Source organism: Quercus lobata, chromosome 10 (genome assembly GCF_001633185.2).
Source record: "Quercus lobata isolate SW786 chromosome 10, ValleyOak3.0 Primary Assembly, whole genome shotgun sequence".
In the NCBI taxonomy this organism is placed as follows: domain Eukaryota; kingdom Viridiplantae; phylum Streptophyta; class Magnoliopsida; order Fagales; family Fagaceae; genus Quercus; species Quercus lobata.
In genome coordinates this window covers 2,660,042-2,683,532 of record NC_044913.1, presented here as the reverse complement: position 1 = coordinate 2,683,532, position 23,491 = coordinate 2,660,042, and the positions used below count along the sequence as shown (strand labels likewise).

General features: G+C 34.1%; 2 protein-coding genes and 1 non-coding gene across 3 annotated transcripts; 2 read left to right on the top strand and 1 right to left on the bottom strand.

Moving 5' to 3' along the window:
* The first annotated feature begins 4,248 nt into the window (after window positions 1-4,248).
* TRNAS-UGA lies at window positions 4,249-4,330 on the top strand. The gene has a single exon. It is a non-coding gene; the product is annotated as a tRNA-Ser (tRNA).
* On the top strand, window positions 4,307-7,635 carry LOC115963704 (mediator of RNA polymerase II transcription subunit 30). The gene is made up of 3 exons (XM_031082822.1): window positions 4,307-4,851; window positions 6,820-6,915; window positions 7,171-7,635. Exons 1-3 carry the CDS (start codon window positions 4,480-4,482, stop codon window positions 7,267-7,269), a joined length of 567 nt encoding a protein of 188 aa, XP_030938682.1. The 5' UTR covers window positions 4,307-4,479; the 3' UTR covers window positions 7,270-7,635.
* Window positions 7,636-10,202: 2,567 nt separating this feature from the next.
* On the bottom strand, window positions 10,203-12,922 carry LOC115963703 (non-specific phospholipase C6). The gene is made up of 3 exons (XM_031082821.1): window positions 11,511-12,922; window positions 10,836-11,012; window positions 10,203-10,637 (listed from the first exon to the last, which is right to left on the bottom strand). Exons 1-3 carry the CDS (start codon window positions 12,640-12,642, stop codon window positions 10,339-10,341), a joined length of 1,608 nt encoding a protein of 535 aa, XP_030938681.1. The 5' UTR covers window positions 12,643-12,922; the 3' UTR covers window positions 10,203-10,338.
* Between the last annotated feature and the right edge of the window lie 10,569 nt (window positions 12,923-23,491).

Sequence of the window (23,491 nt, the reverse complement as noted above, 5' to 3'; positions counted from 1 at the left end):
TATGCGGCTGAAAAAAAAAAAAAAAAAAAGAAATACGCGGACGCAGACGTGAAACGCACTATCCAAACATACACTTAGTAAAAATGTGTACAGCAGCGTATAACTAAACGTGTGCAATAATAATTAACTAGTCTTAAATCCATGTGATGCATGAAAATATTTAGGCTATGTTTGGTACATGTGTTTAAATACATGTTTTCAGTTTTTAAATAACATTATACGTATTTCTATACATTTTTTTACTCACCCATAATTATTTTGAAATGTGACATGATAAATACTTTACTCTTTAAATTTTATTTTAGATAATTTTGTTCTCCTAAAAATTAAATAATTTCTAAACTAAATGATACTAAGAAGAAAAAGAAACATGATGACGGTTCATGGTTGAGTTCAGTTGTAATTTTTGGGAGAGGAAGAGACAAAACAAAAAGAAATGCGATAGAATCCAAATGATTGAGTTCAGTTGTTGCCTTGTTGGCTAGATGAGGCGTCTAGAATCCAGATGCAAAATGTTTCAGCTTTCATTGAAGTGGATCAAAATGGATCGAAAGAGAGCAAATAGATCGAATTGGCTGAACTGATCTGAATGGATCGAATAGGACTGAATTGGATCAAAATGGATGAAAGTTGACAAAAATGGACTAAATTGGACTAAAATGAACCTAAGTAGACTGAAATAGAGCAAATAGACTGAAATGGACTAAAGTGAAATATAATGGACTAAAATGTTATACTGATATGGCTCAATAGAAGTATAGTAATAATAAATGCTATGTTTTAAATTTTAAATATTATATAAATTTAGTTTATAAACTTTAAATAAATTTATTTATCCTCTAAATCAAGTGGCAAAGTGAGATTTGAATCCAAATTCTCTTCATAAGAGAAACTATACTATGCTATTAAGTTACAAAACTCTTAATTGATATAAACCCATTTACACGGGAAAATTTTCCATTTAACATTATTTTTTGAACAATTTAGTTAGTTGTCAAGTTTGTAAAACTATTTTTTAAACTAATATCTCGAAACTCTGAAACTCGAGTTCAGTGAAGGAAATCAAGTCTCTAAGCCTTGAGTTCCAAGTGGTGGCAAACTAATGTGGAAGAAAAAATCCACGTGGAACTTGAGTCTTTATAACTCAAGTTTCTACAGTTGGATATGGGTTCGTGCATGCTAGGTTATGGGTTCTTTTTCTTCTTTAGATCTCCAATCTGCTTCTTTCTCTATATGCTTTATCCACATTAGCTTGGAACTCGAGTCTCTAAGACTTAAGTTTCTTCATTGAACTCGACCTCTAAGGCTTTAAATGCTAGTTGACTAAAATGTTTTGAAAACATGCCAACCAATGAAATAGTTGCTAAAATCATGTTAAATGGCAAACTTCTCTCATTTACACTAGCAAAAGTCATGTCATGTTGGATGATAATATCAAATATGGACAAAGTTTGGCTCAAAACTGGTTTGGAATTATTTTTTCCAACCCATTATGTAACAAATTATAAGACTAAAATTATAAATGGGTAATCTTTTCCAGTGGCAGCTCTAGGAATTTTTCTTTGGGTGTTTCTTAAGAAGTATAAATTATACAATCTAATAAAAAGAGAAATTCATATATTGACAACAACAATAGTAAAAAAAACACACAAATATATAAAGTTTACAATTGCCTTCTACAAATTTTCATAATTTGAAATTATTGCATGATAGTCTCATTATCAATGTTATAAGCTACATCTCTTTCAATAAACCCAACCAAGCAATCATTCATCCATTGAATGTAGAACAAATTATAGACACAATTTTAATATTATTAGTATAAAAAAACTGAGGGTGTTCCCAAATTTTTTTTGAAAGATAGACAAATTTTTTTTTTTTAAATTATTATTGTGTGGGCTAATTAGTTAGAAGGTACTATTAAAGCTGTACGAATTGGGCCTATGGTCCAATCCGAGGATATTAACTAAATCCAAGGATGGTTAAATAATGCTATTATGAGAATGGTATGAGAAGAAGAAATAAGGATTGTGTATGATAGTCCAAAATATATCCGAGTAGAAAAGTCATCTTGGAAACGGAGATCCGAGGTTAGTCAGAATGTCTTATCATCCTGGACATTCTTCAAGGTTGCATCACAACTAGAAGTCGGACATTAGATAAGGGATGAGCAAATGGAGGAAACAAATATCTTCAAAAGCTACCTCCACATTAAATGTCTCCCAACTAACTCTCTGACCGCATTAATGTGGAGGTGATACCTGAACAGTGATTAAGCAGCCTTACAGTTGCTAGTTGAAGGTTCTGGGAGGTGTTGGATGGGACAAGAATGAGTTCCTAGAATCTAACCTACACGTGTATGGTAGAGATGATACTAAGATTATAGTATATAGCATGGAAAGGTGGCATAAAAAAAAAAGACATCATAAAAAAAACTAAGAAATCTTTTTAATAATCCTTTGAACTCTTGTAATCTTGTTCATCAATAAGACATTGTAACATAGCTCCTCAGGTCGTGCCGAGGACAAATTTTCTTATCTTAATTGTGTTTGATGTTCTTAAATCAATAACTGTTATCGTTTTCCTTATTGAATAGAACTAGTTATTTCACCCACACTTTACAAATTCATTGTTTGGGCTTATTGGGCTAAATTCAATCCTATATTGGGTCAAATCCAAACTCCGTCCCTACAATTATATATATATATATATATGAGATGGGTTCAAGTTACACCTGGTGTAACTCTTGTTAAGTTACACATTTTTTATACCGTAGATTTGTAAGTAATCTAACGGCCAAAAAAATATCATTAAATGCTATTATTTTCCATCTCATTCATAATTAATACTAGTATTTTCTCTCTCTCCTTATTTATTGTTTTTCTAGTAGACCCTGTAAGATAAATCAGATAGAAGTTACAGAAGAAAATTTTGAAGCTAACATCGATAATGGAAAACTTACAGCAAGAACTCAAGAAGAAGAGACAGAAATCGGTCGAGTGAAGAACAAATCCTGTTTTACAATTTTATTTTGCATTTTGACAGCTTCACCATGATAAAAGCTAAATATGTTTCGAAAGAAAACGTACCAAAGCATCACACTTCATGTAATTCTTAATGAAAAAGACTATACATGTTTTATCTAACAATACTCTTACAAATATATGTTGCACGCATCATTTTCTTTTAATCTTTAAAAAATTTCATGTTTCTTACAATGGTGCATCACTAAACTGTGGTGTTCATTTCACCTTTCTGTAGGATTATTACATTACCACTGCTAGAGAACTAGCCCAAATGGTTGGAATTCGAAAGGCGCCAATCTTGCATCACTTTTCAGAATCAGTTTCTGGGGCAGCAATTATTCATTGCGGCCCTTTAATCAAGCAAAAGCTTTATTTTATTTTTTTTCAAGTACAGAAATGCAAGTGGTTAAAAATGGCAGTGTGCCTTTTTATCAAGCAAAAAACAATAAATAAAGACAGAGAAAAAAAATACTAGTATTAATTATGAATGAGATGGAAAGTAATAGCATTTAATGATATTTTTTTAGCCATTAGATCACTTACAAATCTACGGTGGAAAAAAGGTGTAACTTCACAAGAGTTACACCAGGTGTAACTTGAACCCATCTCTCTATATATATATATATATATATAAATTCAAGTCAAGGTGGCGCCGCCCTTGATCTTTTCAATTATCATATAACAGCTCTTTTACAAATACAAACACATGACAACATTTATCAATTTATTCCAATTCATATGTAGCATAAAAAAAATATGAAAAACACAAAACAAACAAAAAAATTTCAACCAAATGCTATTATGCTATATCTGTTAAAAGTGAAACAGTGAATATTAAATAGGTAAATAGTAGCAAATTCATATGAAAGTAATTATTCATCGCTTAAGACTTGCAATCTTAAACAAAGTTAAAATACAATACTTTTTTTCAATAAATCTAAAGATACAAATTTTGTTCGATTGTATATTACGATTAAATGTTAATAAAAATAGTGTCACTAGTGAACCAATGCGAGCATTTGCAAAAATGAGAATGAACCTTGTTTGGTACACCATTTTAAACGCATATTTTCAAATTTTAAACAATATTATATGTATTTTCACACACTTTTTCATCACACGTATTTCAAAAAAACTAAAAATGGTTGTTAAAACACATCAAATGGGTCCAAAATTTTTCCGTTACTAATCTTAATTTTTCATACTAACTTAAGCCATCAACGTCGATATGTCCGAGTGGTTAAGGAGACAGACTTGAAATCTGTTGGGCTTCGCCCGCGCAGGTTCGAACCCTGCTGTCGACGTTTTTACTTTTATTTCATTCAATTCTCAGTTTGGGAGCTGAGAAAAAAACGCAGGAAAATTTTTCTTTTTTTCTTTCTCAGAAATAAGCACAAACTATTTCTTTTTGCTCGCGAAACTTTCTCGGCAACCAAACAGATCCTCAACTCAGATGGAAGACAAAACAGCGACCGCGATAACGAGCTCTAAGAGCACACAAGAGCTGGCCATGGATGGCCAGAAGGTTCTGGAAGAAACCATAGAGTCCGCTTTCCAAATCCTCACCTCCATGAACGACGAGCTCTGCAACCCTTCCTTGTGGTGCACCTCCACTATTTCTTCTACTACTACGAACGGTCCTTCCTCCCAATCCTCAAACGGCGTCGTCGTAAACGGCGACTTGGCTTCTTCCGATAATTCCGCGCATCACGGCGAGAGTGGCGGCGGCGGAAGTGGAGGAGCTCTCGAAGAGGCTCGGGGTCGGTATAAGAACTCGGTGAACTCGCTCCGTACGATTCTCGCCGCGATTCCGAACTCGCACAAGGTGAAAAACTCTTTCCAAAAACCCTAGCTCACTGTTTCGCTGATTTGGTTTTTGTTTTGTGGTTGTGAGCTTTTTGCAATCTTGGTCTTTGATTTTTTGCTTTGCTTGGAAATGTTATTAGAGGTTTTGATGTGAAAGAAATAGCTTTTTAGAATTTGAAAGTTCAAAAATGTAGCTCTGTGTTGTGCTAATTGATTGTTGTTGTTGTGAGCCTTTGGTTGATAATTTTGGCTTTTGTTTTGTTGTGAATCACTGTGAGCCTTTTGCAATTGTGGTTTTTGAGTTTTTGTTTTGCTTAAAAATGTCAATGAGGTTTATAATGTGAATGAAATAGCTATTAGAAGTTGAAAGTTCAAAAATTTAACTCTGTGTTTCTCTATTTGGTTTTTATTTTGTTGCAAGCGTTTTGCAATTTTGGTTTTTTGAGGTTTTGTTAAGATTGGAAATGTTATTAGAGGTATAATGTGAAAGAAATAGCTTTTAGAATTTGAAAGTTCAAAATTTTAGCTCAGTGTTTGGCTAATTGGTTGTTGTTGTGAGCCTTCGGTTTTTGTTTTGTTGTGAATTTTGAGCTTTTTGCAACTTTGGTTTCTGAGGTTTTGTTAAGATTGGAAATGTTATTAGAGGTATAATGTGAAAGAAATAGGTTTTAGAAGTTGAAAGTTCAAAACTTTAGCTCACTGTTTTGCTAATTGTTTGTTGTTGTGAGCCTTTGGTTGTTCATTTTGGTTTTCGAGGCTTTGATTGCTGGGAAATTTTATTAGCAAGTTTAATGTGAGGAAAATGGCTAGGTCTCAGAAGGACAAAAGTTCAGAACTTCAAACTTGCTGTTTAGTTAATTGGTTTTTGTTGTGAGCCTTTGGTTGATAATTTTGGTTTTTGAGGTTTTGCTTTGCTGGGAATTTTATTGGTAAGTTTAAAAATTTGAGGAAAATGGCTAGGTCTCAAAAGGAGAAAAGTTCAAAACTTTGAACTTGCTGTTTCGCTAATTAGTTTTTGTTGTGAGCTTTTGGTTGACAATTTTGGTTATGTGAAATTTTGCGAGTTGTATATTTTGAGGATATAGCTTTCAGAAGGTGAAAAGTTCAGAACTTTAACTCACTGTTTTGCTAATTGGCTTTTGTTGTGAGCCTTTGGTTGATAATTTTTGTTTGCTGTAAAATTTTATTAGTAAGTTTAATGTGAGGATATAGCTGCACTGAGAAGATTAAAAGCTCAAATCCCTATCTCACTGTTTTGCCATTTGGTTTTGTTGTGAGCCTTTGGTTGTTTCACAACTTTGTTTTGTTGCAAGCATTTGGTTGATAAATTTTGATTTTTTACAGTATGTCTTGCAGGGAAATTTTATTAGAATTATAAGGTCAATTTTTAGGTAATATGTGATAAACGTTTTGGGAGATTGGGATCAATTATAGGGGTAAAAATATTATTGTATTGATAATGTATATAATAGACATAAGTTGCTAGATTTCTAATGAGATATTAGACAAATAATAATTTTTATAGGTTGGTTTGAGTTGGGGCGTGGGGGTTGATTGTTGATTATTCTGCTAAAACTTTGGCACAAATTAATTATAAAAGGCAAAAGAAGAAATCACTTGTAGAGGAGGTAGGAAATGCAGAACACCTCAAAATCATAGGACTGGATTATACCGTGAATGAGAGAGTGGTTTTAAGTTTAACTCTAGTGAGAAGCTATGTTTTTTCCACTTTTGAAGACTGGAGTGTTTTTCTTTTGAAATCCTAAATTGTTTGAATGATGAGAGTAAGCAAACCAAGTATGGCCATTGCTGAATTACTGCCACTGTCTTTCCACGGCTAATTTTGTATCTTGTTAATAAATTTAATAAATCATATTCTGAAGTTATTTTCCTACGAAATGAGATGTTTTGGAAGCAATAGAAATGTAGAGTTTGCTTTGTGCAACTTTTAACTTGAGCTAACTCAATTTTAGTCATGTTGAAACAGTCGAAAGCATTTGAAATGGACTCAACTCCAGGCGGCCCGCTATCCCCAGAGGCTGACATTGAGAAGTTAGAAGAGCGAGCCTCTAATCTAAGAAAGGTAGTTTTCTTTGAGTTGTATACTTATATTGGTGAAATCTTATGGTTTTAAGGCTATGTTGTATCAAATTTCCTTTCTTAGAATGGTGCTTGGACATTTGTCCTTTATGGGGCTGGGATGGGTTTATGCTTCAAATAATGAATATTTAAGGAAATCAGCATCTCACAGTAGTGGGTCCATGCTTCTTCTGAAATTGTTGACCTGTTGAGAGCTCATCTTCTCTTACTCTGTTTTTACTTGTGTTCCTGATTGTAGGAGCTTGCAAACAAGAACAACTATCTAAAGGTTCTCATAGATCAGCTACGAGATCTTATTACTGACATATCTACATGGCAAAGTCCTTGTGCTGTCTGAAGTTCAGTATAGATATCTTCGTCCTAAATAATGGTGCTGCCTAAGAATTGACTTAGCCCATATTTCCACATGAGGTGATGATGCTTCCATCCCGACTTTCTTTCTCTTTCTGTTGAACTTAGAGATATATTCATTTTTGAAGTTAAAAGGAGGATGATCAGGTTTCACATAGGAATAGGATTATTTCAGAGAAATTTTGAATGAGAAATAGTGAAGCGAAGGATTTTGTATATCCTAATTTTGCTGTAAAGGATTGGATTTGAATAGTCTAGTTTATGCTTGGTAGTCATTAATGTGATGAGATTTTTCATTCAATTTATGTACGAAATGACTCAGCTAGATTTTAATGCGTAATTTGATGTATAAGTTCCTGGAGTTTGAGCCATAAGAACTGCAATTTGGGGATCTGGTCTCGTCTGGCTCCATTATGCAACGGTCAGGTTGATCTATTCCTCAAGACAGCAGCTTCTGAAAACTACATAAACATCCTTTAAAGAAAACTACATAAACATGAGCACCAATATGTTTTGCGTGAATAAGCAAGTGGTTAGCGTTGGCATCGTATCATTTTGCGGCCAGCTCTGTAGCCACAGAGCTACATGAGAGTGGCAATGCTGTTAGGACATTGATTTATGCTATTCTGATTTGCATGGGCGGCTGCGGCTAATTGCTTCGTGGTGTCCCTCATCCCTATCTCTCTCTGTCTCTCTCTCATGGATATTTTATCGAGATTGAGTATATCTGCATTAAAGCCAACTAAATTAATTATTTTTTATTTGCAATTCGTTAAAATGGAAGTCAATTTTTAAGAATGAATCTTGCTTTGCACGTTAGAAGCCATGGATATTGTAGGATGTACACAATTTGTTTGGGTGCCACGAATGCTAGGAATTCAAAGAGGCTCGCACATTTATTTCCCAGCAAGTTTTGTCTCCCAATTCTGCCTAATCGTCCATGCTAAATGCTAACTATTGGACTACACAATTTTAAATAAATAAAAAAGGTAGTACTCTATAAAGCTTTCATTTTGTGAGGAGATAGTTGATTAGTAGACAGCCTTAAACAGGATTGAGATCCGGTGTAATATCTTTTAAACGGTTCAGATCAAAAGTTAAAAAGTTAGCTTTAAATTAGGGGTGTCTAGCCAAATTCGGACCCGATCCAATTGACCAGACCCGACCCACCTGCGATCGATCCATGAGCTTCAGTGGTCAGCAGCGGATTACAAAGCCCAGAAACTGAGTCCGGCAGGTCGGATGGTGAGTACTTTCTTCTAAAACCCGCCTCAGCCGACCTGACTGGAGCCTTACCAAAATCTAGTAAAATTAGAATTTTTCGACGAGTTTTTGGTCAGAATACCTTAGATTGTTCTGAGATTTTGGTTGGATTTGGGGAGATATCACAGAATCTAGTGAGATCTCAGCCAGATCTGGTGGAAATCTCACCAGATCTAGCGAGATCTCATCAGATTCGTTGAGATATCAATTGGATCTAGCGCATTTTGGCCTAAAATCAACTATTTTGGTTGAATTTTCCACTGTGGACGGTTTCGATCGAACCGACCGTGTTTCTAGTGCAAAATCGACCGTTTCGATCTGACTCCCTCGCTAGTTGGCAGTGGGTCAAAACGTTCTCCACTCGATTCTATCGGGTTGGTCTCGGGTTAGCCATAAACCCGATCCGAACTGACCCGTGGACACCCCCACTTTAAATATAAGCCATAAATCACAAAAGTTAAAGATGTGTGGAGGATTGCACCGGATATAAATCCGCCTTAACACCCCTTCCCCCCCCCCCCCCCCCGTTTTTTAAAGAGATTAATTTCCAAAGTTGAATCAGCTACTTGTCATTTTTGGTGTGAAAGACACTTGCATTCCTTGCCCTTGCATTTAACTTGCAACATAAGGTGTATCAACTAGTTACATGGACTGCTCCAGCTGAACCATTTATAAAGCTCAACACGGATGACAATTTTATAGGTAATCCAAGAATGGCAGGGGCAGGAGGTCTTTTGAGAGATAGCTCTGGGAGATGGATATCGGGTTTTTCTTTGAATTTGGGCATTACATCCAATAATGTGGTAGAACTAGGAGCAGTTCGTCAGGGGATTAAGTTGGCTTGGGACTTGGGAGTTAAATTTATCCACCTTGAAATTGATTCTATGATAGTCTTAACCTAGTTAACTAATGAGAACTCTAATTTCCCTCTTGACATGTTTCCTTTATTATGTGATTGCAGGAGCCTTATGGCACAAGCATGGGAGGTTCAAGTGCACAACACATACCATGAAGCAAATGAGTGCGTCGATGGTCTTGCAAAATAGGGAAACCACCAACAGCAAGTTTTGCTTATATATGAAACCTTCCCTACTTTTGTGTATTCGTGTTATGTAAGGGATATGATCAGCCTAGGGAGTAATAGCCTATGTGCCCGAAAGGTAGCTATAGCTGTTGATGTATGAAGTATAAACCTTGTTTATAATTATATAAGACCTCTGTTTCTACCCAAAATATATATAAATATATATATATATATATATATATATTTGGTAAAATGATATTCACAATTAACTGTGTTGGTGCCACCAACAGAATCACTTCAAAGGCGATATATGTATGCTTGAATGGTTCCCTAGTTTTCATAGAAGTGTATAATTTCGCAGATGAATGGTTCCCGAGTTCTCATAGAAGCGTTCAATTTTGCAGAGGGTAGCTCGTAAAGAATTTTATTCAACCAGCATGTTCAAACTTACTTGATCCCTACAACTTAAAAGCCCTTTTGTCATTGTTATTTTCGGTGGTTTCTCAAAATAAGCAATATATAAGCACTGGAGTCAATGAAGTTGTTCTGTTCTTATTTTTAAATTGCTTTAGGGACCATTTCTTAACATTTTTTTAAAAAAAAAGATTGCCTTCATGACCACATAACGCAAATGAGACAATGGGAATTACTCAAATCACTATAGAAAAGCTTTGCTTCCCCTTGTTTAAAATTCCACTTCACTATACTGGATATATATCTGAGCAAGACATGGACTCTAAATACATGATCTAGGAGGATTCCAATTGATTAATTATGAATTGAGGATCTGGTGGTGAGGGAAGATCTCATGTCTACAATGGCAGAGTGATCTGCACCTAACTTGATGGCTTCTTTGCTTGCTCTTATGAACCTTGAAACAGCACCCCTCGCATACTCATGAGCTTCTTTCACATTCATCTTCTTGCTCATTTCATCTGGGAAGCTGCTCAAGAAGTGGTCACCATTAAGAACAGCTGCTAGTTGAACTACCTCTCCCTGAAACTCCGATAGCCCACTGTCTTCCTTTGCTTCTGTGGTCCTCAGTGGTGTCACATCTGGCAGGGTCTCTGTGATAAATGCATAATACACTAGCTAAGATTTCTTATTTAAATATCTTGAAACGTTTAAAATAAAAAAGATGGTCAAATTCAGCTAGGGAATCTAAGTTACAATACTTAAAGCACCTAAGGAACTGTACCTAAGTTTTAGTGCATTGAAATTAATCTCAAAATGTTACAATGGGCCTGAAATAGTAAGATAGATACCTGGGCAATCAGTTCTAGGAGAGGTTAATTCCCCAACAACCTGCTCAAATGTCCCAGCCCATGCATCCCTGTGAGTCAAGAAATTAGAGGAGAGGTTGAACATCTTCTTAATGGTGGCAGGGATTGAAGAGTGCTCGAACTCAGAGTTTGGAGCAGGCCCTTTTGGGCCACTTATCACTGTGAAAACAGATGCAAATCAGTACAATAAAAAGTGAAAGTGAGACTACAAAACATGTAAACTCAAGTTTGAAGCTTCAAACACTCAGGCGAAAATATGGACCAAGGCATTAGGTAGCAATTAAAGCACTATAACAACCAAATCATCAATAACCACCCTTTCTGGTGTTAATCAAGAATCAATTTCCAACTTGTAAAATAAATTTGACTTCAACCCAAATACTCAAATGTGTACAGAAGACAAGCATTTGGAAAATTAACCAAAATTAAGCACTACCTAATCCAACTTTATCTCAGCAATATCAAAATAGAATTGGAACCTTACCAACCGTAAAAGCTAGCATTCTATAATATAATAATATAGTTCAAAAGCAATTAAATACCAAACACAATTCTATGTATCTCAACGAATTTCTAACATCAACAGTTCAACACAAAAAGACTTTTAACTGGATTGACAAACTAAACAAAGGTTAAAGCATGAAAATTTGAGCTTACCAGTCCCTTTCTTGATCCAAGGAGAGACCATAATTGTTGGCACACGAACACCAAGCCTATCAAACTTGAAGAAATAAGGAGCAGGCCCTGTGTTCCCATCTGGGTTAGGAACATTAACATAAGGAGTTTTGACATGATCATAGAACCCACCATGTTCATCATAGGTAATGACCAGAAGGGTCTCATTCCATTGAGGACTAGCTCTCAATGCCTCATACACCTCTTTAACTAGTTTTTGCCCACTAGCCACATCATGAGAAGGGTGGTCATCATTTGCAGGCATTCCTTTAAGATCAAAATACCTTGGCTCAATCACAGTCAAGCTTGGAAGCTTACCATTTCTAGCATCTTTCTTGAATTTCAAATCAAACTGATGGAACTTAAAAATGTACTTCAACTTCCTCAAATTCCTATAAAAAAACGTTGTGGGTATGTTTTGGAAATAAACTCCAAAGTCCATACCATTCTCATGAAGTGAATCAAAGATGGTTTTTTGCGGGTACCCATGAGCCAACTGCTTCTTAACATGGCTTATTGAACCATGAGAAGTAGCTGAGTACACAAACAACCTATTGGGTTGTGTTGGACCAGGAATTGAAGAGAACCACCTGTCAAAGACAGCAAATTCTCGTACTAAAGCTTCATAGACTGGCACAGATTGAGGCCTAAAGCCTTTCATAACTGTTTCTGAGAGGTTTGGTGACAAGGACAATGCTTGTTGTACAAAACCAGACATAGAGGGAATTGAACTAGACCCAAATACCTGTTGCTCCACTGCTTCAAATGAATGACCCGGATCCGGATCCACAAACTCAGCATCATCAGTGAAACAAATGGACTCTTCTTTTGGGGTTGTGTTATTGGTGGACAAAGGGTTGCATTCATCACCTGTGACTCCATTGATTAATGGGTTAATGGCTTTTTTCATCCACCCAAGCATGTGGTCAAAGGACCTGTTTTCCAAGACCAAAACCACAATGGTTTTGATGGGTTGGTTTGGTGGTGGGTTTGCTGAGGAAACATTTGAGAGTGTGAGCAAGAGCAAGAAAAATATTGAGGCCAATGAAGGTGGACTTGTTGGCTTGGTTTTGGAACAACCTCCCAATCCCATACTTGGCTCTGTGAAATACATGAGTGTTTTTGGCAAGTGGGTGTTTTGCTTTTGCTCTCTTCTTTTTTTTTTTTTTGGTTATGGGGGATTCAAGAACTGATAGTAAAGCAAAGTGGTGTGTGGAGAAGAATCTAAATCTAAGTTCTAACCAGACATGACTGTTTTGTCAGATATTTTTCAGAGAGAGAGGGAGTTACAATTTTTGATTTGGGGTGTATAGTACAGACTGAGTAAATGAATTGAGAAGCTTCTGGTTTTTGTGGTCTTGCTTTAAAAATGGTGCTTTGATAAAGGAGAAAGGAATAAAGGAAAAGAGAGATATGATCTGTCTTCTTTTGGAAAGTAAAACTGTAAAAAGTATTGCACTGTTGCTACTTGCTATGCTGTGACATAGTCATTATCAAAACAGCCACACGTCTTTCACTGCTTCAGTTACCAGTATAGTGTAAAGATCACAGTTTTACACACCATGATACGTGATTTTAGGATCTTGAATAGGCAAAATGGCCTAGTTGAGAGAATAAAAATTGATACTAATGGGTCAAAATTAGATGGATTATAAAGCGGAACATGAACAGTTTGCTGGTGAATTTGTATTCTTTTGATAGATTAAAAAAAGAAGAAAAAAACTAAATTCTAAATTTTAAACTCTTGACATCCTTATTAAAAGCATTAAATAAAATGTTAATTGAACTATAAAATTTATCATTTTTTCTTTTAAAAAGAATGTACAATTTTATAAAATTTCACTTTTCTTTTTTATATAAGTATTCATTTTCTCAAAAGATATAAGTATTGTGTGAATTTTTATTTTAAAAATATGATGCGTGTAATTTTTTTTTTTTTTTGATACGATGATGCGTATAAAATTTTTTTTTTTGATAGGTCATGATGCGTATAAATTGATTGATAAGGAAATCGAAAGCAACACCTAGGAATTGGCTGAAACTATTAATGAACGTACTTTGTATGGAAACAGAGCAAGAATGTCAAAAGGTATTTGACTTTGGTAACTGCCTTCCGTAAATGTATTATGAACCGACTACTCTAATCTAGCGCAGTAGAATGTCAAGTATGTCAGCCACCTTTGACTGACGCTGTATCTCTATCTTTTTTATTTATTATATTTATTTATAATTGCTGGCCTGTTTATTTGTGTGTTGAAATTATAACTTAAAAACAACTAACTATCTAAGGTTAGTTGTGGGAATATTATAATAGATTGTTACTGACGGTTACTAGTAGATAAAAAAATAATTTTTATAGTGGATTCGATTAAAGCTAATAACAATTAGTCACTTAAAATTTGTTGTGAAAAAAGGTTACTATTTTAACAGATATCAACGATAGAGGAATCTATAGAATTGAAAGAAGTTTGTCATCTTTACAGACAGAAATGCTACTTGTTAATCAATTGACAGAAAATGACAAAAAGAAAGACAAAGAGACAGAGATATGTTTTCATTCTCCTTTCTTACAAAAAGTCCAATCTACAGACGAATGCATAAAAGACGAAGATATGAATATAGTCTTTTGTAATCAATATGCATGGACTAATAGTATATGGACTGACAGATGGCAATTTGAGACTATTGCCCCCACACAGAATATAGATGGTAAAATTATTATTTCTTTTAATAATAATGACAGACATACTGATAGACTGATAGAAGTACTAAATGACAAATGTACACCCTTTATAGCATTTTTAAATATTCATATAACAGATATTTTAATAAAAGAATCTTTGACAGACTCTTCTTTATTAATCATTAAAGAAAATATTATTTGTGATAATTTCTTGAATAATGACAGATTCAATTTCCTAACAGACAGAATTAATCCCCTGATAGATTGTCCTATTAATGAAAGACATTACGAAGAGATATATAGTAGTACATGCATGGACAGAATCATACTAGATTTAAGGAATATTCTAAATCCCATTTACCTTGACAGATCCCATCATGACTACTCTAATATTATTGCTACTCAGAAAGAGCACAAAAGTGAACAACGAAAAGTTTGTTTTATAAATTTTATTTGTTTTATAAATGTTTTTATTGTTTTCCTTATAGAATATTTCAAAAGAATTTCACAGAAAGACATTGACAGAAGAATTTCGAAAGAAGTTTTTATTTGTTCCAAATATAATCCTTTTCCAAAAACCCAATTGCAGACTACCATGAGTAAAAGATTCTCTCAGAAAGACAAGGGCAAAGCACCAGCGGTGCAACCCAAAGGTACCCGAAAACCTTCAGTAAAAATTTCGGAAATGCATGAAGGCGTCTCGAAAGAGACAATATCCCTTCAGGATACACTGCTAACAAAGGCAATGTATTCATGTGGTGATAAAAGTGTAATTTTGCAAAAAGTGCCCGACAGTGAATTTATGTTTCAAGACGGAGAATTTACAGACCTTCATTTTCATATTAAACTACTTCTTGATAATTTACAGGCAGCCTTTACCCTCAGACAGAAACCCTTATTCCAAATGACCCTTCAGGCTTTGGAATTACATCTTGTTAACACTGGTGCAGTTATTGAAGCACTTAGTTGTCAACTCCCTGGCAAGGAGGATGGAGATTCAAGCTCCACAATGACAGAATCACAGTCTCTAAAAAGCTATCTTATGGGAACAAGCTTTTCAAGGCTCCACCCTAAGATTTAGCAAAATACGAGACTTGCCATCACAGCTTTACTTCCTGAAATTCAACAGAAAATATTGACTCATAAAGCCCTAACAAGTTCTTATGACAGATGGATTCATCTTTTCACAGTATTAGTTTCTACAGCAATTATCAGGACAGACGATATGACAGACGATACATGGCTATCTCATAAAGCTACATGGTATGAAAGTTTTGGAAATACAGACAGAGTTTATGAAGGACTAGGAGACAGATACAATCCTTACCCGGGATTACTTATCAATACAGAGACAGAAGATCCAGTAATTTGTGATCCTTTTTGGCTATCTGAAATGCTAGAAGCTGGGTTTATCAGCAAATTAACCATAACTTCTGCAGATCAGATCAGTTTATTTCCTAATGTCATCCGAAAAGCAGCCATGCAGATTGGAGGACTTAATTATATGAAATTACTAATCTGGAGTACTCTTCCAGCCTGGAATAATAGCTATTATATGGAAGTTCAACCAGCCCACATTTTAGTTCTTATCCATGATTGGGGTTGTATCCCTGAACATAATTGGTATACAGGAGATACTTATTTATCACTTGATGATCCAGGTACTCTGGCTCAAGAATGGTCCAATTTCATGAGTAACAAGATTAATGATGTACAGAAAGAATTAGACAGAGAAGGCTTCCACTTATATGGCTACACCAACAGGATAGCTGTATATGGTCCAAGACCTTCAGCAAGAAAGCTTATTGGGCAAAGAAAGATTGTTAAAGATCCCAGATTGATGACAGCAAAGGATCGTGGTCCTATTTACCGTCTTATTTCATATTGTGCCCTATGTAATAGTTATGGAGTGTACCACGAGCATGATGAGGACAACTCTGATCTGCTAGATTATGATAACTACGCAGATACAGATTGATAGACAGAAGGCACAGACAGACAGAATACTCTTCCGATAGACAACGGCGACAGATTACTATTCACCGGCGACAGATCACTATTCACCAACGACAGATCACTATTCACCGGCATGCATGAATAGCTTCCAGGAAGATCCATTACAGTCTAGACAGATACAGAAAGATCCAGAAAGATATTTTGAAAGATATTTTGACAGAATATTATTCACGTGCAGACAGACTATTCAAGATAGACTTTTGACTTTTACTGTTCAAGATTCTACCGACAGATTAACTTGAGTTCACTTCACTTAACTCAGGTTACTTTTGAAGACTTACCATGGTTCACTTCATCTATAAATAGACAGACTTCGAAGACAGAAGACAGGTTCAAATTTCAGGTTCAAAATATAGGTTCAAAAATTACAGGTCCATTTCCAAGGTCCAATACTCAGAAAGACTTTAGCTTTCCTTTCCCTTTCCCCGAAAGACTTTTGTACTCTCCCTTTAGAAAGACTTTTGTACTTTACTTTCTTTTGTAATCTTGTAACCTTACCTTTTCTTTCTTGTCTTTTTCTTTCTTTCTACAATTCGTAACATGGTGACCATATTTCCTGCACCTAATGCAAGCAATAGGTATTTCTATAGTGTCTTTCAACTTTAATAAATATTCTTTCTTGTCTTTATAGTGATTTGGTAGATTTTCTATCAGTTTCATTATTATGTCTTTTTGTTTTCTTTTTCTTTTATTAATTTTAAGTGGGTTGGTTGATTTTAATTCTTTCTTTACTTGATCTATTTCTTTTTTATTAACATTAAATATTTTCATTAATCCAATTGTTATGTCTTTCTTAAATTCTAATTTACTAATTTGTTTGATAATTCTATTATGTCTGTCACATTGTTTTTTAGTATGTCCATATCTTTTACATTTATGACAAATAGTACTATTAACATGTCTGTCAGTTTTCTCATTATCTGATAGTTCTGTAGTATTTAAAACTGTTATGTCTCTTAATCTGTCTATTTCTAAAGGTAAACTTAAAAGTTCTATCTTTTTAGCCAATTCTATTAAACTGTGGTTTTCAGTTCTGTCAATTATTTTAAGTCTCTCATCAATTTCTTCTTTAAGACTATTACTCTTTTTGTCTTTTACTTCCATCTTTACTTTCCCTATACTATTACTATTACCATAATTATTTTGCCTACTATTGTTGACTTTTTCTTTTTGTCTTTCATGTCTCATCTCTTCCTCTATTTCTATCTTCCTACGTAGTGTGTCCTTACTACTATTTTCTTTTGGCATGTCTTTCTCTACATCTTTACTATTTTGTCTTTCATGTAATTTTTTCAAACTATCATCATAACTTCTAAAACTATCACTTCTAAAACTATCATCTTTTCTCTCTATCATTGTCATCTTTCTTTGTTTTACTATGTCTAAGCCTTTACGTAGAGTTCTATCTTTTGAATTGGTTTGTTCACTATTCTGTCTTTCATATATTTCCTTCATCTCTTTTACTATTCCCTTTTTTATTATTTCTTTATTATTATCTATCAACTTGTCTGTCCCTATTAGGCTCTTTGTCTATCAGTCTCTAGTACTGAACTAGAAATTTCTTTTAGTCTGTCATTTTCTATATTTTCTATAGTACTTCTATCTTTTATACGTGTTACTTTTTCCTTAATTGGGTCAACTTTTCTATCAGTTGCTTTTAACATCTGTAAATTCTTATCTATAACTTCTTTTGAATTATTATTATTAAACCAATTATCTGTCATAGTTTCTGTAAAAGATAATCTTTGATGGGGTCCAAATTCTACTTCTTTTTCAAAATGTGAATTTAAAGCATTCATTCTTTCATAGAGGTTCAAAAAGCTATCATTTTTCTTTTCAACTTTAATATATATTTTAGATCTGTCAATATTTTCCAAGGACTCCAATTTTCTATTAATTCTGTCTAAAAAACTATTATTGTGGTTATTAGTCTGTCGGTTGATTTTATCTCCTGTTAAATTACTCCAATTATTTGTGTTACCATTATAATAATTATCCATTTCACTGTCAGAATCAGTTTCATAATCCATATCACTATTTGACCAATTATCATCTATATCTGTCATGCTATAGCCTTCATCATAAACTATATCATCATAGTCCATGTTTCAAATTAGTGTGTGCCTAGCCTAAGTGTGAACAAGCAAACAGATGATGAACTGATAAATGTATTTATTCTCTTTCTAAGCAATTAATAATTACTGGCGGAACTATTACTAACCACTGGTATCCTTGCTATCGGGACCACCTCCTCGGGAAACTCCATTGCGGGACCACCCAAACAACGCCTGTCCGTCGGCTACAACAAAGGGGCTGACCAACGCGAAACTATGGTTTGCCAACGAGTCTCTAGGCTGACCAACGCTAACAAGGAGCAAGTAGTGGCTATGTAGTAATATAAGTTCCTAGTAACTTCTTAATTGCAAAGAAATAAAACTCATACACCTACCACCCATGGCTCTGATACCATTGACTACCCAGGAGTGAGCACAGCAGTAATATAGAAGCATAAACAATGATAAAATAGTTGATAAAGAAGAAGATAGCAAAATAGATATAGTCAAAATAGATTAAAACAGAGTATGGAATATGAAAACTGAAACAAATAAAATCTTACTTGAAAATACTTCTGTCTTTGATTAAACTTGAAAACAAACTGTCTTTCTTACAAGCTTTGAAAATAAGAGCTGTCTGAAGAGTTACAAGATTACAAAGTAAAATCTGTAAAGGGTTACAAGATTGTCTGTCTGGAAAGGTAAGGTTACAAGATTACAAAAGAAAGTAAAGTACAAAAGTCTTTCTAAAGGGAGAGTACAAAAGTCTTTCGGGGAAAGGGAAAGGAAAGCTAAAGTCTTTCTGAAGATTGGACCTTGGAAATGGACCTAAGTTTTGGACCTGGAATTTTGAACCTAAAATTTTGGACCTTAATTCTGGACCTGTCTTCTGCCTTCGAAGTCTGTCTATTTATAGATAAAGTGAACTATCGTAAGTCTTCAAAAGTAACCTGAGTTAGGTGAAGTGAACTCAAGTTAATCTGTCGGCAGAATCTTGAACAGTAAAAGTCTGTCTGCATGTGAATAATATTCTGCCAAAATATCTTTGAAAATATCTTTCTGGATCTGTCTGCATCTGTTTGGACTGTAATGGATCTGTCTGGAAGCTATTCATGCATGTCGATGAATAATGATCTGTCGCTGGTGAATAGTGATCTGTCGCTGTTGTCTGTCGGAAGAGTATTCTGTCTGTCTGTGCCTTCTGTCAATCTGTATCCGCGTAGTTATCATAATCTAGCGGATCAGTGTTATCCTCATACTGCTCATGCTCGTGGAGCACTCCATAATCATTACATAGGGCACAGTATGAAATAGGAACGAAAACAGGAACATGATCCTTGGCTGTCATCAATCTGGGGTCTTTAACAATCCTTCTTTTCCCAATGATCCTTCCTGCTGAAGGTTTTGGGCCATACACAGCTATTCTGTCAGTGTAGCCATATAAATGGAAACCTCTGTCTAATTCTTTCTGTACTTCATAAATCTTATTACTCATGAAATTAGACCATTCTTGAGCCAGAGCACCTGGATCATCAAATGATAAATAAGTATCTCCTGTGTACCAGTTATATTCAGGGATACCACACCAATCATGGATAAGGACTAAAATATGTGCTGGCTGAACTTCCATATAATAGCTACTGTCCCAAACTGGAAGAGTACTCCAGATTTCCATCTTCATATAATTAAGTCCTTCAATCTGTGCTGCTGCTTCTTGGATGACTATGGGAAATAAACTAATCTGATTTGCAGAAGTAATGGTTAATTTGCTGATAAACCCTGCTTCTAGCATTTCAGATAACCATAAAGGATCACAGATTACTGGATCTTCTGTCTTTGTGTTGATAAGTAATCCCGGGTAGGGATCAAATCTGTCTCCTGTTCTTTCATAAACTCTGTCTGAATTTCCAAAACTGTCATACCATTTAGCCTTATGAGATAACCATATATCACCTGTCATGTCTTCTGTTCTGATAAATGCTGTAGAGACTAATACTTTAAAAAGATACATCCATCTGTCATAAGAACTTGTTATAGCTTTATGAGTTAATATATTCTGTTGGATTTCAGGGGGTAAGGTTCTAATAGCAAGTCTCGTTATTTGCTGAATCTTAGGGTGGAGCTTTGAAAAGCTTGTTCCCATAAGATAGCTTTTTAGAGACTGTAGTTCTGTCTTTGTGGAGCTTGAATCTCCATCCTCCTTGCCAGGGAGTTGACAACCGAGTGCTTCAATAAATGCCCCGGTGCTAACAAGATGTAATTCCAAAGCCTGAAGGGTCATTTGGAATAAGGGTTTCTGTCTGAGGGTGAATGCTGCCTGTAAATTATCAAGAAGTAGTTTAATATGAAAAGGAAGGTCTGTAAATTTTCCGTCTTGAAACATAAAATCACTGTCGGGCACTTTTTGCAAAATTACACTTTTATCACCACATGAATACATTGCCTCTGTTAGCAGTGTATCCTGAAGGGATATTGTCTCTTTCGAGACGCCTTCATGCATATCCGAAATTTTGACTGAGGGCTTTCGGAAACCTCTGGGTTGCACCGCTGGTGCCTTGCCCTTGTCTGTCTGAGAGAATCTTTTACTCATGGTAGTCTGCAATTGGGTTTTTGGGAAAGGATTATATTTGGAACAAATAAAAACTTCTTTTGAAATTCTTCTGTCAATGTCTTTCTGTGAAATTCTTTTGAAATATTTTATAAGAAAAGTAATAAAAGCATTTACAAAACAAACAACATTTATAAAACAAACTTTTCTTTGTACACTTTTGTGCTCTTGCTGAGTAGCAATAATATTAGAGTAGTCATGATGGGATCTGTCAAGGTAAATGAGATTCCTTAAATCTAGTATGATTCTATCCATGCATGTACTATTATATATCTCTTCGTAAAGTCTTTCATTAATAGGACAATCTATCAAGGGATTAATTCTACCTGTTAGGAAATTAAATCTGTCATTATTCAAGAAATTACCATAATTAATGTTTTCTTTAATGATTAATAAAGGAGAGTCTGTCAAAGCTTCTTTTATTAAAATATCTGTTATATGAATATTTAAAAATGCTATAAAGGGTATACCTTTGTCATTTAGTACTTCTATCAGTCTATCAATATGTCTGTCATTAAAAGAAATAATAGTTGTTGTACCATCTATATTTTGTGTGGGGGCAATAGTCTCAAATTGCCATCTGTCAGTCCATAAACTATTAATCCATACATATTGATTACAAAAGACTATATTCATATCTCCGTCTTTTATGAATTCTTCTGTAGATTGGATTTTATGTAAGAAAGCAATAGGAGAATAAAACATATCTCTGTCTCTTTGTCTTGTTTATCTTTCCTTTTGTCATTTTCTGTCAATTGATTAACAAGTAGCATTTCTGTCTTTAAAGATGACAAACTTCTTTCAGTTCTATAGATTCCTCTATCGTTGATATCTGTTAAAATAGTAACCTTTTTGGAAGAGTGTATTTCTTTCAGGACAAGTGGTAAAATCAATTTAAAGAATATATCTTTTTCCCATATATTAGTTTTAATTCCTTCATCTGTCACTAAAAAGGGATAAATTAAATTCATAAAAGGAGTTCCTAAAATAATTTTAGAAGGAAAGTCTTTAATTAAAACAAAGGCTGTCTCAAAATATATTCTGTCATGGCATATATAATCATTAGGTATTTTATAATTAATTATCAGTTTTTCTCCTTGAAATTAATCTTTCAGATGATTTATCATAATACTTTAAGGGTATTAATCTTTCTTGTATACAATTTATATCAGCACCTGAATCTGTCAAAGCAATTTCTGTCAAAGAAAACTGTTTAGTAATTTCTGTATACCGTATTTGGAGAATTACTCTGTCAATTAAACTTAAGAAATTCTGTCTATCAAATTTATTACTATTGTTTGAAACATTAATATCTGTAACTTCTTTATCTGTAGGAGGAACAAGGGGGTCTATCATGGAATTAGAAAATTCTTTTACAATATTATGTTCATTTATGTCTGTCAGATTTTCTTCTTTAATTTCTTTAATTTCCTTTTTTACCATTTCTTCTTCTGTCAGTAGAGCTATTGGTTTTATCTCTACACCATCTTGTATTAATTTCATTTTTACCTTTTCTTTCTTGTCTTTTTCTTTCTTTCTACAATCCGTAACATGGTGACCATATTTCCTGCACCTAATGCAAGCAATAGGTATTTCTATAGTGTCTTTCAATTTTAATAAATATTCTTTCTTGTCTTTATAGTGATTGGGTAGATTTTCTATCAGTTTCATTATTATGTCTTTTTGTTTTCTTTTTCTTTTATTAATTTTAAGTGGATTGGTTGATTTTAACTCTTTCTTTACTTGATCTATCTCTTTTTGACTAACATTAAATATTTCCATTAATTCATTTATTATATCTTTCGCAAATTCTAATTTACTAATGTGTTTAATAATTCTATTATGTCTGTCACATTGTTTTTTAGTATGTCCATATTTTTTGCATTTATGACAAATAGTATTATTAACCTGTCTGTCAGTTTTCTCATTATCTGATAACTCTGTAATATTTAAAACTGTTATGTCTCTTAATCTGTCTGTTTCTAAAGGTAAACTTAAAAGTTCTATCTTTTTAGCCAATTCTATTAAACTGTGGTTTTCAGTTCTGTCAATTATTTTAAGTCTCTCATCAATTTCTTCTTTAAAACTATTACTCTTTTTGTCTTTTACTTCCATCTTTACTTTTACTACACTATCACTATTACCATAATTATTTTGCCTACTATTGTGGACTTTGACTTTTTCTCTTTCATGTCTTATCTTTTCTTCTATTTCTATCTTCCTACGTAGGGATTCTTCACTACTATTTGGTTTTGGTTTTTGCATGTCCTTTACTTTCCCTACATCTTTCCTATTTTGTTTTTCATGCAATTCTTTCAAGCTATCATCATGATTTCTAAAACTATCATCTATCACTATTTCTTTTTCTAGCTTTCTACATATAACACCTTCATCTGTATGTCTTTCAATTCTTCTTCTATCATTTGTCTTTATTACTTTCTCATTATCTATCAACTTCTCATATAGAGATTCTTTCTTGTCTGTCTCTATTAGGCTTCTTTGTCTATCTGTGTCTAGTACTGAACTAGAAATTTCTTTTAGTCTGTCATTTTCTTTGTCTTTGTAAGTTATAGATATAGCTCTGTCAGTTACTTTTGAATTT

Excerpts from the sequence above, each read along its gene's own strand:
- LOC115963704 (XM_031082822.1), top strand. The coding sequence starts at position 4,480 with ATGGAAGACAAAACAGCGACCGCGATAACGAGCTCTAAGAGCACACAA. Across the intron at positions 4,852-6,819 it reads CGATTCCGAACTCGCACAAG|TCGAAAGCATTTGAAATGGA; the intron begins GTGAAAAACTCT and ends ATGTTGAAACAG. Across the intron at positions 6,916-7,170 it reads GAGCCTCTAATCTAAGAAAG|GAGCTTGCAAACAAGAACAA; the intron begins GTAGTTTTCTTT and ends TCCTGATTGTAG.
- LOC115963703 (XM_031082821.1), bottom strand. The coding sequence starts at position 12,642 with ATGTATTTCACAGAGCCAAGTATGGGATTGGGAGGTTGTTCCAAAACC. Across the intron at positions 11,013-11,510 it reads TTGGATCAAGAAAGGGACTG|TGATAAGTGGCCCAAAAGGG; the intron begins GTAAGCTCAAAT and ends CTGTTTTCACAG. Across the intron at positions 10,638-10,835 it reads TCCTAGAACTGATTGCCCAG|AGACCCTGCCAGATGTGACA; the intron begins GTATCTATCTTA and ends CATTTATCACAG.